Raw genomic sequence first — 14,712 nt, 5'->3', positions numbered from 1 at the left:
GTTTCACTGCAGTGCTGGACCTCAGGGACTGTGCAGTGAAGCATCCTCAGAACATGAAAGGGCCGCTTTGTAAGGAGGGCCTTCGAAGCAAAACACTTCAGAAAACCACAAAAAAAAAGACAACAACAACAACATTGTTCTCATTTTTGTTTCATCTCAAATGCAGACTGTTGTCATGCAGTTAACTAGATAAAATTAGTGGGTTGCAAATGGCTTCAGCAGTTTACATCAGGCCCATTCGTTAATTCGAGCTTTTGGTTAATCCAGACTTTTTTTTTTTTTTTTTTTGTCCTTTGAACGCTGAATTAACGAGGATTTACTGTATTCGGAAGCTATATGACAGCTCCACTTCCATGCGGATCCCTGTTGTACAGAAAAAGGAACGGGTATATGTAATCCTGTTCAAAATTTACACAGGATTTTTCAGTGGATGTACACTTGTATGCAGTTCTAGTTTGATTTAATTTCAAATACCGTGTGAATTCTGAAGCGGCATTTTTTTTTTTTTAACCTACACCGGTGCAGCACAACGCCAAGACCTCTAATGGCGTTTTGCTACACTAGGGTAGCCTTGTGTAGGTTAAAAAAATGACCCTTGGAATAAACAAGATGAACAATGTCGGCTATTTTTAAACTTTCCATTCTTTTTTTTTTTTTTTACTGATATATTCAAAGGCACTTTTTCCCCATATTCGTATTCCATTCATACCTGGAACGTTCAATATTTGCACACTCCATATATACTAGATGTGTTTAAGAACAATAATCAAGGTCCCATGACCATTTTTTTTTTTTTTTTTCAATTAAATTTTTATATGTGATGGGCAAATGTGTAGACACCAAGGAATGAACATCAGTTTTGCGAGATACACTGTACTTTTCTCCAAAAAGTATCCTATATGAACAACAGACAGAAAATGTTTTTCTTTCATTTCAAAGAATTGCAAGTTTGGATCAGCACCACCCTTTGTGATGGTGCTGAGAGCAGGCATGGAGTGAAAATGGCATCTGAGTAGCTGAGTTGCTGCCAGAAAACAGAATTGAAGATTTATTTAGAGGGGGTCTGCAGGTCTGTGTAGTGTATTGTCATTATTGTGCCTGCAGCCGTGCTACGGCCATGCTGTTGTGTGCCATGGTTGCATAGACATGCCACACCATTGATGTCACACGAAAAAGGTACAGCTTGCCAGCACCATGTTATTTCTCATGATCACAAAGAAAGTACTTCAAGTCCCCTCTAAGGCTACCATTTCAGAAATAGAAATAGTCTGAAGTTGTGGCACTTATTACCAAGACACAAGATTTTTTTCGTTCCTGCTGTGGTGTATTGCCACCCAGAATTGTGCCCTTACATTGGTTGTAGTTTCGACTGCGGCTGGTGGCATCAGATAACCTCAACGAGAACCATACAACAGTACTCATCAAGGTCAAGGACGTCAATGACAATGCACCCATCTTTGACCGGCCCACCTATGAGGCTCAAATCACTGAGGAGAATGACCGGAACCTTCCCCAGAAGATACTTCAGGTCCACTTCCAGCGTTGGATGTGCTTAATGCTTGATAGCTGTCTTTTTTTTTCTTTCTGCATGCTTTTTGCTGTCTTATGTTTGTGTGCATGTAGCTGATGTGCATTACTTTTTTTTGGCATGATTCCAGCTAGGTGGGTCTCTTATTTGCAGGAAATCTATGCTTGTCAACAAGAAGGAAGCACAAGCTAGCAGGCTTTGTGAAATTATGTGGTTATATATATATATATATACTTTTTTTTTTTTTTTTGCTCTCTGAAGTGCAAGAAAATCCTTTCCTAATGATGGAGCCACCTGTATAGTATGGTTGCCAAATTCCTAATTGTAACTGCTTTATTTCCTTTGCACTTCACCTTAACCTTAAAATAAGATGAGGCCACATCGATATGCAAGGCTTATGTTCTGTGTGTCTTGCTTTCTTTCTCGTGGTGGTCTTCAATGCAAGGTTTATGTTATGCTTCAGTGTTTTTAGACTGTGTGCTTAGTTGTCTGGCATAATACTTGTTTTGTTTGCTGTTCCATACATCCTTTCAAGGTTAGTGTAAAGGTCGAAGAAATTAGAATTTTTTATTGTTTAATGGGACAAATTCATGTCAGCTGCATTACTATGAGCATTCGTGCCCTCTTTTTTTACATTGATCGTGCTGTGCAGTAGCATGGTGCTCAGCAGAAATGGGACTGCACTGTCACTAGGTGATCCCAGCCAGCAGTCATTGTGCCGCTAGGGCGGTTCTGCACTGCATGAGTGGCATGTGTCATCTGAGTGCGCACTCGTTTTCTTTTTGTTTCGTCTTCTCTACCTGCTGTGGTGCCAGTTTAACTTGACGCTGGTGGCATCGGACGGCTTTCACGAAGGCAACACCACAGTTCTTATCCACGTCAAAGATGTCAACGATCTTCCGCCCGTTTTTGGCCAACCTTCGTATATGACCACCATCGAGGAGGAGGTGTCCCACAATTTGCCAATGAAAATTATGACGGTATGCATAGTCTGCATGTGTCCCTTTCTATAGCTCAGAATTTTATCTCACTGAACACTCCTCTACTTGGTGCACATGTGGATTTCTCATTTGCATCCTTGGGCTTCCCCCACCGATTTTCCATAGCTGGTAAACAGGCAGACAGGGAGAAATAATTTGTTTTAACACTAATGTTTTTCCTTGTTACAAGTGCTAATCAAATGTGCAAAATTTATTACCTCTATTAAGATGGTCTACGAGCATGTGAAAGGCTGCAAAACCATGCAACTTTTATATGGGTGGATCTGGGGCTCAGGCAGTTATTTCACAGTGATCTATTGATCATTCAGCATGATTTTCCAATGACATCACACAAGCATTATAGCATAAGTAAAAGTTGACAGCATAGACACTGTCTTTCTTGCTTTGTCTCTGTACCAAGATGTACAGGGTAATTTATGCTTGTTTCTGCACCAGAGTATAAGCTTTAGCTTAACAAGCCAGTTTTTTGAGTTTCTATTTAATGTGCAGTACATTTAGATCAGAAAAAGTGTTTGCGTGCTGCTCATATTTCCTGTGGTAAAATTTAGCTTGATCCTAAAAAAAGGTTTTGTGTCTTAATTTAGTGCCTTGACTCTTCCTTTAGTTCCTCTCAAAATGCAGAAATCATGAAGTTTGAGAAAACAAAGTCCTATTTTGAAGCCATGTACCTTGTTTTCTTTTATTTATTGTATATTTGCATGTTTCCCATGCAATATAAATAATCTGTCAGATTTAGAACTACTGATTTCTTATCTGCTGCCTAAACATATTTAGATGTTAAAAAAATTGTATTTGTGTGCGTGTCGGCTTCTTTTTTTCTTCCTCATTACTTACTGTACTAAACCTTCACTGAGCCTTCTAACATTTAATGCCTCTCTATTGGAAAAATGTGTCCCTGGTAACTTGGAATGTGGTGGTCTTTTAATCTTGCCTATCCAGTCTCTAGTAAATTAGTGGCTTCATATGACACCCTTGCCCCAAAAAGGTGAGGAAGTTCAGCACTTTCTGCAGCCTGGGGCTTTAAGCTTCTTTACTTTTCATGCATGAGCCTGTACTGTGCGCTGCATGGCCTCTGTAACGTTTTGCTCTGCATGTGGCAAGGTGTGTTTGTATGTTTTTGCATCTGTGGACTGTATGTGCATGTGTTCCTTTTCGTATAACTAGACAAAGATTGCTTTAAAGCTAATATTAAGCAATGCTTTACAATTATATTTCATCACTAACCAAGTACTGTCAGATATAGTATGTCTCTTGTTCTTACTAATATTTGTCTCATTTTTCTGTATGGTCTCAAGTTAATTAAATGCTCAGTGTTCATTTAAAAACAGATTTCAGTTCTGTAAGATATGAGATGGCAGTTTTACCATGGGTGCCACAAGTTTATGGCATGCAGGGTTCACGAAAGGCATAAGCAATTTTGCAACCTGGAACACATCTTTTAAAGGGAGAGAACACTTGCCAAAATATCTCATGAGATTAGGGTGGAAATGAAAAGACCTTGTTTCGTATAGTACAGATCGAGCACTACAATATCAAAGAGGCTTTACAATTTTAATTTGCCATCGAAAATCCCATAAAAACAACTGAGGCGCTATCTAGCGGAGAAACCCTATTAGGTACTTTCGATGTAGTACCCCACGTGACTACATGTCTCGTAAGTGCACACTTCTGTTTTCTCTTCTCGGATTGCTTGTCATAGTTTATTATATTTTGCACTCTCTACACTGCATCCTTTCGCACCGCGAGAGGCATGCTTTCAGGTTTTGCCACTAGATGGCGCCACAGTCTTTGGAATTTTGCGATGATAGTGCCCACAAAAACTTTCGTCGACGAGGCATGCATTATTGTGCCGTAGCAGCCTTGAGTGTGAAACTGAAAAGGATGTTACTCTAAGCAACAAATGTCTAATTACTGTCTGGGGAGTAAAATTTATATTTGTTTTTGGTACGTCTTTTTTGTCGACCACCAGTCGTCATCGCAGTCGCTGCTCATGGTTTCCAGCATCAGACTACATAAAAACGGGTGCATGCACTGATCGAAAAAGTCCCGGTAAAAATTTTCTACTGCGTTTCTACCAAAACCACTATGGAATCGAACATTTTAGACATCAAGTTTTCCATTGCGCCAGAAAAATTTTGAGACTTAAATTCCAGTGTTCTGTCCCTTTAAGTCTAAGTTCATTTATGCACTCATATTGCATGTTGATCAGCAAATAATAATACTTACCAGTAGGCATGTGATGAAAAGCACATGCCAATGATTAATAGCAGTTCATGATGTCACAATAACCAGATCAGCATTTTCCAAGTTTTGGATCACTATTCCTCTTGTTTGCTGCCCTAAAAACTGACTGTTGTGACCATGAAACATTGCTGGGAAGTGGGCCAAACATTTTTCTTTTAAAAGGATAAGTGGCACACTGTGTTGGCCAACCTGGTACAGTAGAATCGCATTGATACGTTCCCGGTTAATATGATTTCTCATTTCATACGCTCAAAATCACGGGCAGTAAAAAATCTCCTTTAGGGTGTCACTACTTTTCTCTTAATATATATGTTCCCGGATAACATGATTCCTAGATTATTATGTTCAAAATTTTGGCAAACTGTGGTCGTAGAATACGTTTGGTGATCAATTGGACATGCGCTAATATACGAGAAGGCCGAAACTATGGCTAAGGAGCGTAGCATGAAGAGTAAAAGCATGGCAACTGTCAGCCATCGCGATGGCTTATCCACAGTGCATTGGTGTTGAGGGGCGAAGCATTAAAAAACAACCAAGGTAGTGATCCCAGCTCAAAATTGGTGTAGACTTGGCGGATTTGTTACTAATTTCTGCGCTGAGGACTACGCAGATGCAGTCTGAATTCTAAAAATTAAATAAAAAGAGGCTGTTTATAGTTGACGTCAAGAAATGCTAGTTTACACTTTTATGCAGTCAAAGTGTCAGTGCTTTTATACCTCTTTCAAGAGTTAAAATTTTCAAACTGAAAGTTCGGAACATACATTTTTGCATTTTTAAACGTATCAAAGAGATTTTATTGTATTCATATGCTGGACAGCTCATTTGTGGCTGCTGGTTCAGACTGTGCAACACTTCAGTTTTATTTGCCAACCCTGCACTTCATAAACTCGTAGCACCAGTTGTACATATTAGCGTCATTTACTCGTAGCATGCAGGAGAACATTGCTTTCAGTATTTCAGTAATTTTGTAGCTGAGATATCTATATAGTTTATTACCCAAGAGATAGTTTGTAAGTAACCATAGGAATTAGCAGCAAATACTCATTTTTGTCATCTGGAATGTAAATGTTATTTTTTAACAGGCTGTTGTCTCTGTTTCAGGTGACAGCAACAGACGGTGACAAGGACAGGGAGTCCTTGATAGTTTACTTTTTGACGGGTCAAGGTGTTGATGAGGATCCCGGGAATAGCAAGTTTGCAATCAACACAACTACAGGAGAGATATATGTGTTAAAGCCATTAGACAGGTAAAGTTATACCTAATAGTCTTGTTGACTACTGCTGTAGGAATTTTGAGGAACATGTTTCAGTAGTGTGAAGCATGTTGGGACAGTTTTTTGTGATATTTTTTTCTCCCTTAAGAACTACATAATGTGTAGCACTAGCAGCTCAATAACTCAAAACACAGCTTTGACTGCATTCCCCTTTGATTGGCTTTCTTGTTTCATGAGGGTCATTTTTTATTAACCTACACCAACTACACTAGTGTAGCAATACGCCATTGGATATGTTGTTTTTCTACCCTGTGTAGTCAGTATAGGTTAACAAAAAATTGCCCTATTATTTGTGTGATGACATTCACTTCTGTTAGCACTAGCCTCAGATGGAGGTTTGTAGTTTAGGTGTTTGTAATGCTTGTAATTCAAAAGAAATTTATAAAAACCACGCTCTTTCAGTGTCTGGTGTGTGCGGCAGCTTTTCTTTCTTTGTTAGCTGGAGTGGTACTTATTATGTGCCCTTTACTTCTACTGTTTTCAGAGACCTTCCACATGGACGTTCCCAGTGGCGCTTCACCGTTTTTGCGGAGGACGAAGGGGGCAATGGTTTGGTGGGCTTTGCGGACGTTCTCGTCAACCTCAAGGACGTCAATGATAATGCCCCCTTCTTCCCCTCGGCTATCTACACAGGCAATGTCACTGAAAATGGCACAGCTGGTAAGTACATGCCTTTTATTGAAACTGAAAGTTTGTTCATTCTTGCCATCATACAATTCAAATTATGCACATTGATAGTGCTTTGATAGTTCATATTTATTACTGCAGACTTTCAATAAATGGAGCCTTAAGAGACCGGGAAAACATGTTCCATTTATCCAGAGTTTTTTTTTTTACAAAGAGCAATGCACAGCATTTCGCCGTCTCCCCTGAAGCATATTCAGATATGTGAAATCTAGGTATAATAAGGAGACTGGTACACAGTAGGCACAAACTTCATTGCGCTAAATTAAGCTGGGGAATTTTTTTTTCTTAAAATTGTGAATGGACCACTTACTCATTCTGCCTGTAAGTTTGATGAAGGTATATAAGTGTGCTTTTGTAGCCACTTTAAGTACTACCTTTGCACTTGCATTTTCACTGCTCCACTACATTTTCTGCAGGACTTGCCTTTGCATCATTTAGAGCATCATTTCTTCCCTATTTGACGTTTGCCTTGTTAGCCCTTTAAAGGACCTTAGACATTTAAGATGGGTGTTTTCTTCTTTCAAATGATGGGTTAGACATTAGTGATCACCGATTAGCATTCGCTTACGACCGCTAAGCAATATATAATTGAATATCTTCCTTGGTGCTCTTTTGGTTTCATAGACCGAATGATGGCTGTGATGTATAGTTTACATTTAGCTCACTTGATATACGCGAAGTGCAATACAGTGAGTTCACTTATAACTATGTAAAGAAAAGCAGAAAATCCAAACGTTATAACCAATTATTGTTATATATCAAGACCGGTGGGGGGAAAAAAAGAAAAAAAAAACACTAAAGAACACACCCGCATACCGTATAAACGCGTGTAAGGGCCGCACTTTTTTTTCCAGACTCGAGGGCCAATTTTCGGGGTGCGGCCCTTGCACGGAATATACGAAAAAAAAATTTTTTTTTCTACTAAAAACACACCAATCAGGGAACGAGCAGTACGGCATTTATTCTAGGCTCAATCTTCACTCGTGGAGTCTTCCGACTCCGAGCTGTTGCTGTGCTCTGATGCATGGTCATTCCACAAGAAATCGTCTTCAGTCCCATCTAAACTGTTGGATATTCCGGTCACCTTAAAACTGCGGGATACAATGTCCGCAGACACGGAGTTCCATGCGGACACAATCCACCCAAGCACAGTTGCGAGCGGTGCCCTCTTGAGTCGTCCGGTCGGCGTCTCTTTGTGATCGTCGCTTGCCATCCACTCTCTGTACTGTCTTCGGAATTCTACCTTAAAAGGGCGATTAATGCTCACATCCAGGGGTTGCAGCATTCCGGTGAGGCCACCCGGAATCACGGCCATGTCTGTGCCGATACTGCGCAGGCGTTCTTTAACCCTATCCGTCAAGTGACCGCGGAAGCTGTCCAAGACGAGGAGCGACCGTTTGGCCAACATGGCGCCTGGGCGATTTTGCCATACGCTTTTAACCCAATCGAGCACAAGCTCATCGTCCATCCAGCCCTTTTCTTGGGCTCGAACTTCTACTCCCTTGAGGAAAGCGTCTTTAGGAACCCTTTTCCTTTTTAACACAACATAAGGGGGCAGCTTTCGCCCGTCCGCGGTGACGCACAGCATAACTGTGCACCGTTGGCGCTCCGCGCCGGTTGTCCGCACGACGACACTCTTCGTCCCTTTCACGTCAACTGTGCAGTTCTCGGGAGAGTCGTACCACACGGGGGTCTGATCGGCGTTCGCTATCTGTGACAATATGTAGTTGTGCTCGTGGCGCAGACCGATTACATATTTTTGAAAGCTGAGCACCTTGTCAGTATAGTCCTGCGGCAGCCGCTGGCACAGTGTGGTCCTTCGCCGAAGGGACAGGCCCTTCCTCTTTAAAAATCTTCGCATCCAGCCTGCACTAGCTTTGAAGTCGTCGCGCGGTATGCCTTTCGCACGCGCCAAGGCTTGCGCTTTCACCCGCAACATGTCCGTGGTTAACGCGTAGCCGTTGTTCCGCACTTCCATGGCTTAGCAGAGCAGCTCGTTCTCCAGTCCCGGAAACTTGTACGGTTTGCCTCGGAAGGCGCGCTTTTTGCAACTTGAGTTCTTCAGTGCATCTTTTTGTAGGCACCATCGTCGGACGCACTTCTCGTCCACGTCAAATTTTCTGCCCGCCGCACGCTTGCCGTGTTCAAGAGCAAACTCCACTACTTTCAGTTTAAAGCCGGCTGTGTAGCTATTCAGGTACTTGCCCATCGTGCTAAAGTTGCTACGCTGGGCGCAAGTTCATGAACAAAAGCAGACAGCGCACGAAAGCCACAACTAGAACAAACTGCCACGCTACAACTCACGTGCCCTTGACAGCCACAATAAAATGGAGCTGGTGATACTGATGCCGATATGGATAGTGGTCGCGAGGGAGAAAAAGTTGACGATGATGATGACCCGCGGCCTCGGGCGTCATCTGTAGGCAGCACGTGGAAGCTCCTGTGCGCATGCATTGCGAGGGCTATTTCCGCGTGGGTCGTGGAAAGTTTGGGTGCGGCCCTTACAAGGATATTTTTTTTTTAAATATTTCCTTCGGAAAAACAGGGTGCGGCCCATACACGGGTGCGGCCCTTACACGCGTTTATACGGTATTTTTCCATGTGTGTAGGCTTGCCTGCCTGCCTACCAACCTGAGGGAATCAGGTTGAACAACATGAATCATCGTAAAGAGCACTGAACACTTTATCACGGGATAAATAAATAGCCATAAAATAACGTTCAGCTTACTTTAAAAAGTTGGAAATTCGCGCTCGCTTGAGTGGCAGCTTAAGCTTAACAATCTCTGTGAGCATCACTTCCAGTAGCGCGTATGCTGGTGGCTGTCCTTTAGCATGCGTGAAACTGGATGAACTGCAGGACATCCCCAGCTTTGATGATTGTTAAAATCGTAGACTGGAATGCCCATAATTTTTCGTGAGGCTTCCAACCTTGAAACCCTGCTAGAAATCCTGATGAATCTGCTGTTTCACCTCGAGAGTTATTGTCGTAGTCATGGTGAGCACCATCTTCCAGGGATGCACGCTCTGTGCACAATGCATCTTCCAGATGCATTTCCAGAAAGCTATTGTTGTATCCGATATGCCGCCGATAGTCATTCGTTATAGTTTATTTTTACACAGGGACAATGAGAAAACTGATCAATCCCAAGAATCTGATCATTATAAGCGATATATTGTTATATCTGGTATCATTATAAGTGTATTACACTGTGTAAGGCCAATACATAGTTTTGATTAACAGCAACACTTGTCCCAGCCTGCTTCAAGAGCTGGAATGACAAGAAGCAGCATGCTAACAGTTACTTTGCCTTTTTTTTTTCATTCCTCATGTCACTTAAGCACCAGCTGCACATCATAGTCATTGTTCAGTTTATGAAACTAAAGCCATAACAGCATGTAAAAAAGTATATATATACAGTGAAATCTCGTTAATATGAACAGCACATTAACAAATTTTTATAAATTTCCTAACAGATTTCCTATGTTTTCGATGTAAAACTATTTCAGAATTACGAATTTTAAAATAGCATACATATTTTATTTTTCCTTCTATAATCTAGGAACATCAGTATAATGAATTCGTCTAAAATTAACGCCGCAGTTCGCAACTCTCGCGTGAACAAAAAAAAAAGAAAAGAAAAGAAAAAGCGCCATGGCTCGTGAGCTGTACCTATCATCATCAGCATATCTGGTGCCAGCTCCTAGCGCCCTCACAAAGCTGCAATTTATTACGCAGTAGCGAGCAGGCCTAGCCGCCTGCCTTTTTTCCTGTGTTTGGTTCCGTTCGTGCCGTTCTCGGTGCGGGACGTTACGTTTTTTTTTTTTTTTTTTTTTTTTTCCTTAAATTATCTTATTGCCAAGTTTGTGCGAAACCTGACGGTGATTGCAGCCAGCGAAGTGCCGAGAAGATAGGAAAGCAGCTTTCACTGAAAGAAATTGACGCAGGAAAAAAAAAAAGCGAATCGGCCTATGCAGACAGCTAGAGCATTGCCCCATCGACCGCTGCGGTCATTTTGAAAGAACGAGACAAGATTTTCAAACTTCAGGGAGCACTGAAGATAAGGTCATTTCAACTCTGATGTTCTTTTGCACATGGACAAAATTCATACTTGCATCACTCGGTGCACTCACGCATCCGATGGGATGTTGCGCAGAGTGGAAGGTGTATGTGCTGTAGTTGTGTAATGTAGTGCGCGGTCGTGTGTTTGCTGCATGCGACAGAAGAAAATAATTGATTTCTTCAAATAAATCAGCTCTGGAGTTAGTGCAACATTTTCATTTGATGTTTTGCCTGTTTACACACGTGCCTACTGCCAAGATACAGTGGTTTTCAAAAATACACGGCCCACGGCTTCGGTACGCGGAGCGGCTGTCGGGCCGCACCGCGGCGCTGCTATATTTGCTCGGCGCTCGGCGCGAGGGTGTCATATGTGACGATAGCTATCTCCCTCCCTCTCGCGCTGTCAAGTAACACGCCTTCTGAACACTATGTGCGGCGTTCGTCCGTTTGTTTCGCCGCTGCCGCTTGCTACGAAAGAGGGCGTCTGAACACTGGATGTTCGTAGGATGTTCGGGTCATCTGGATGATTGTGTGGGCAGGTCTGGCTTCTCCCCGCAATATTTGCATTTTGGTCTCCAGATGACACAATACAGTGCCAACAATTGAGGGGTGGGAGGCTGCCCTATCCAGCTCTGGACTAGAGGCCCAACGAGCCCTCGTGACACGGGCGCGGATAGCAGCGGAAGCCGCTGGAGTCCTGAACTAGGGACCCCCACCTACACATTCCCCTCCCTTATCTCTACTCAATAAAGTTTTTCACTCACTCACTCACTGAGGGTGTTCGCATCGCCGGTCTCGACGCTCACCACATGCGTTTGCAAATACTGGCGCCCTGCTACCTTGCTCCAACATACGTTTATAGGCGGGCGTACATCGAGACGCGAAAAACGAGTTCCGTAGCTCTCTCGCCGCGCCGTTATGCGGACCTATGTCCACGAAGCATTGAGATGCCGCGCTCTGCAGTGGCGAGATCTTGCTTCTCAGTCCACTTCTCTTGTGCAGTTATGGCGAAACTCAGTATGACTTCTCTAGAAAAGATTGCTCTCCTCAATGCAAACTCTTCGAAAGAAGAAATACCAAGTTTAATGGGAACAAGTGCTCTACCATTGGTATACTTGTACTGGACAAATCGGAGATCTTAAAGTTTTACTGTGAATTATCTCAGTGTGAATAAATTTTAACCTTATGCTAGATTTAATGATATATCACTGGATAGTTTACATCAAGTATGATTGCACTGTACTAACTATTGGCAGTAATGAGTTGTCACTAATTTGTAAATTGCGAATAAATATTTTGCTACACCTTCAAATCATAAATTGTTGGATAGTAGTTGCGCTGGACTAGCTAATAGTACTTCTCAAATAACTATCGCCCTCTTTTTAGCTGTAACTAAATATGCAATATGCATATTTGGAAAACTTATATAAAGTATTATATCAGGTAAATAATAAGAGGCGTTAATTAATTATTACTAATCTGTTAATTGCGAATAAATATATATATATATATATATATATATATATATATATATATATATATATATATATATATATATATATATATATATATATAATTACACTACAACCTCAAGTTACATATCATTGGATAGCTTATATCGAGTATTATTGCACAGAACTAATAATATGGGTTAAATATTTATCGCTAATTTGTTATCACCATAGACACAGTTCGCCACAATACACCAGATTTAGCCTAATTCAGAGCAAGATACTGTAATCCTTAGTGATCTTTCTTGATAGTGGGGTACAATTATACACAAAATAAGCTATTCAAAGATATAACACTTGAACATTTAGCATGGCACTAAATGTTTAATTGCAATTAACAATTTAGTAATAAATATGTAATACCCATTATCAGTTCTATGGAATAATACTCGGCATAAGCTATCAAATGATATATAAATTCAGGTTGTAGCGTAACATATATATTTATTCGCAATTAACAAACTAGTGATAAATAATTAACCCATATTCTTAGGTCTGTGCAATAATGCTCGATATAAGCTATTTAATGATACGTAACTTGAGGTAGTAGTGCAACATATATATTTAATCGCAATTAACAAATTAGCGATAATAGTTTAGCGCCTACCAATCATTATTTGCTATAATATTTCATACAAGTTTTCCAACCATGCATGACTTCATGGCGTAGCATATTTCATACTTAGTTGCAATTACCAAAAGAGCGGTGATTAATTTAAAAAGTACAATTAGCTAGTCCAGCGCAAATATACTCTGCATAGCTATCCAACAATTTATGACTTGAAAGTATAGCGAAATATTTAATCGCAAATTACAAATTACTGACTACTCATTAACACCGATAATCAGTACAGTCTTATCATACTTGACAAGCTATCCAGTGATTTATCATTAAATGTAGCATAATGTTCAAATTTATTCTGACATAATTCACAATAGATGTTAAGGTCTTCTATTTGTCAAGTGCAACTGTACTAGACAAAATGGCCAATAGTAGAACACATGTTCCCATTAAACTTAATATTTCTTCTTTTGAAGAGTTTGCATTGAGGAGAGCAGACTTTTCTAAAAAAATCATACTGAGTTGTGCCATAACTGCACAGGAGAAGCGGACTGAGTAGCAAGGTCTCTCCACTGCACAGCGCGGCATCTTAACGCTCCGTGGACATTGGTCCGATAACAGCGCGGTGAGAGAGAGGCACGACACTCGTTTTTCGCGCCTCGATGCACGTACGGCGATGAACGTATGTTGGAGGAAGGTAGCAAGGAGCCAGTATTTGCAAACGCGTGCCGAGACCAGTGATGCAAATATCCAGAGTCCAGACGCCCTCTTTCGTAGCGAGTGGCAGCGGCGAAACCATAGAGCAAGAAAGGTGAAATGGACGAACGGCGCACATAGAGTTCCGAAGGCGTGTTACTTTACAGCGCAAGAGGGAGGGAGAAAGCTGTCGTCACATAGCGCACCCTCGTACCGAGCGCCGGGCAGAAATAGCAGCGCCGTGCGGCCCAGCAGCCGCTCCGCGGACTGAAGCCGTGGGCCGTGTATTTTTGAAAACCACTGTACATCATTTTCATACCTAGGTTTGACCACTGGCTTATAATCGCAGATTTTTCATTACAACGATATTTCAAAATAATGAATGATTTCGTGTGGTCCCGTGTTCATTATTGATATAAACAGCGCGAACACGAAAACAAGGGACAAGAAACACGAAAGCCACAGTACATGCGCTGACTCACAACTAAGCCTAAGCCGTTTACTGCAAGGCCCAGAAAAACAAACATGAAGAAAAACGAAACAGTCGCGTGAAAAACCCCTGGGTTCACCTGCTGCATAAAAATTACTTTAAAAAATCACTTAAAAAAGACACTTCTTTCCTTGAAAGAGCAAGAGACGTCTTGCTGATACACTTATTGTCCGTTGAAATAAAATACGCTTCCACTATCTCTCTCGTTATCTTCTCTTTGTGGCGATATAAAATCTTAACACTGTCAAACTTAGGAGTGCATTTCTTCTTCTCCTTCTTCATTATTTCACATGACTGGCAATGGGATACTAGAAACGTTTTGTCCTTTCCAATTTCCAAGTTGTTACAGTGTTCCTGTAGTCTCTTATTTATACACCGTCCGGTTTGTCCTATATAACTGGCCCCACAAGAGAGTGGAAGTCTATACACAACACCTGTCTTGCATCCAACATAGGGGTTTCTATGTTTCACCCCACATTCCTTCTTCTTCTCTTCTCTTTCCCTTTGAACAGCCGGGCAGATCCTCTTCATCTTGAGCGGGGCGGTCAGTGCGACGTCCACATTATACCTCTTGCCTACATTTTTGAGGCCATGCGAAATCCTGTGCACATACGGCACCACGGCAACCTTCCTCTTCCTCTCACCCATGCTAGGCAGGG

At 41.5% G+C, this 14,712-nt stretch overlaps 1 protein-coding gene across 4 annotated transcripts in view; it reads left to right on the top strand.

Moving 5' to 3' along the window:
* Positions 1-14,712, top strand: part of CadN (neural cadherin) — a 219,695-nt gene that overhangs the window by 158,077 nt on the left and 46,906 nt on the right. For 2 of the 4 annotated variants that reach the window (XM_084589804.1, XM_084589805.1), the window contains exons 18-20: positions 2,344-2,508; positions 5,875-6,020; positions 6,532-6,707. In XM_084589804.1, the coding sequence (XP_084445930.1) occupies positions 2,344-2,508; positions 5,875-6,020; positions 6,532-6,707 (487 nt within the window). Of the gene's footprint in view, positions 1-1,363; positions 1,529-2,343; positions 2,509-5,874; positions 6,021-6,531; positions 6,708-14,712 lie in introns of all 4 variants that reach the window. The other 2 variants (XM_084589807.1, XM_084589806.1) reach the window with 2 other exon arrangements.

This window comes from Amblyomma maculatum, chromosome 1 (assembly GCF_055883805.1).
Source record: "Amblyomma maculatum isolate TAMU_Amacu chromosome 1, ASM5588380v1, whole genome shotgun sequence".
Classification (NCBI taxonomy): domain Eukaryota; kingdom Metazoa; phylum Arthropoda; class Arachnida; order Ixodida; family Ixodidae; genus Amblyomma; species Amblyomma maculatum.
The sequence above is the reverse complement of the archived record's forward strand: the minus strand, read 5'-3'. Positions and strand labels throughout refer to the sequence as shown.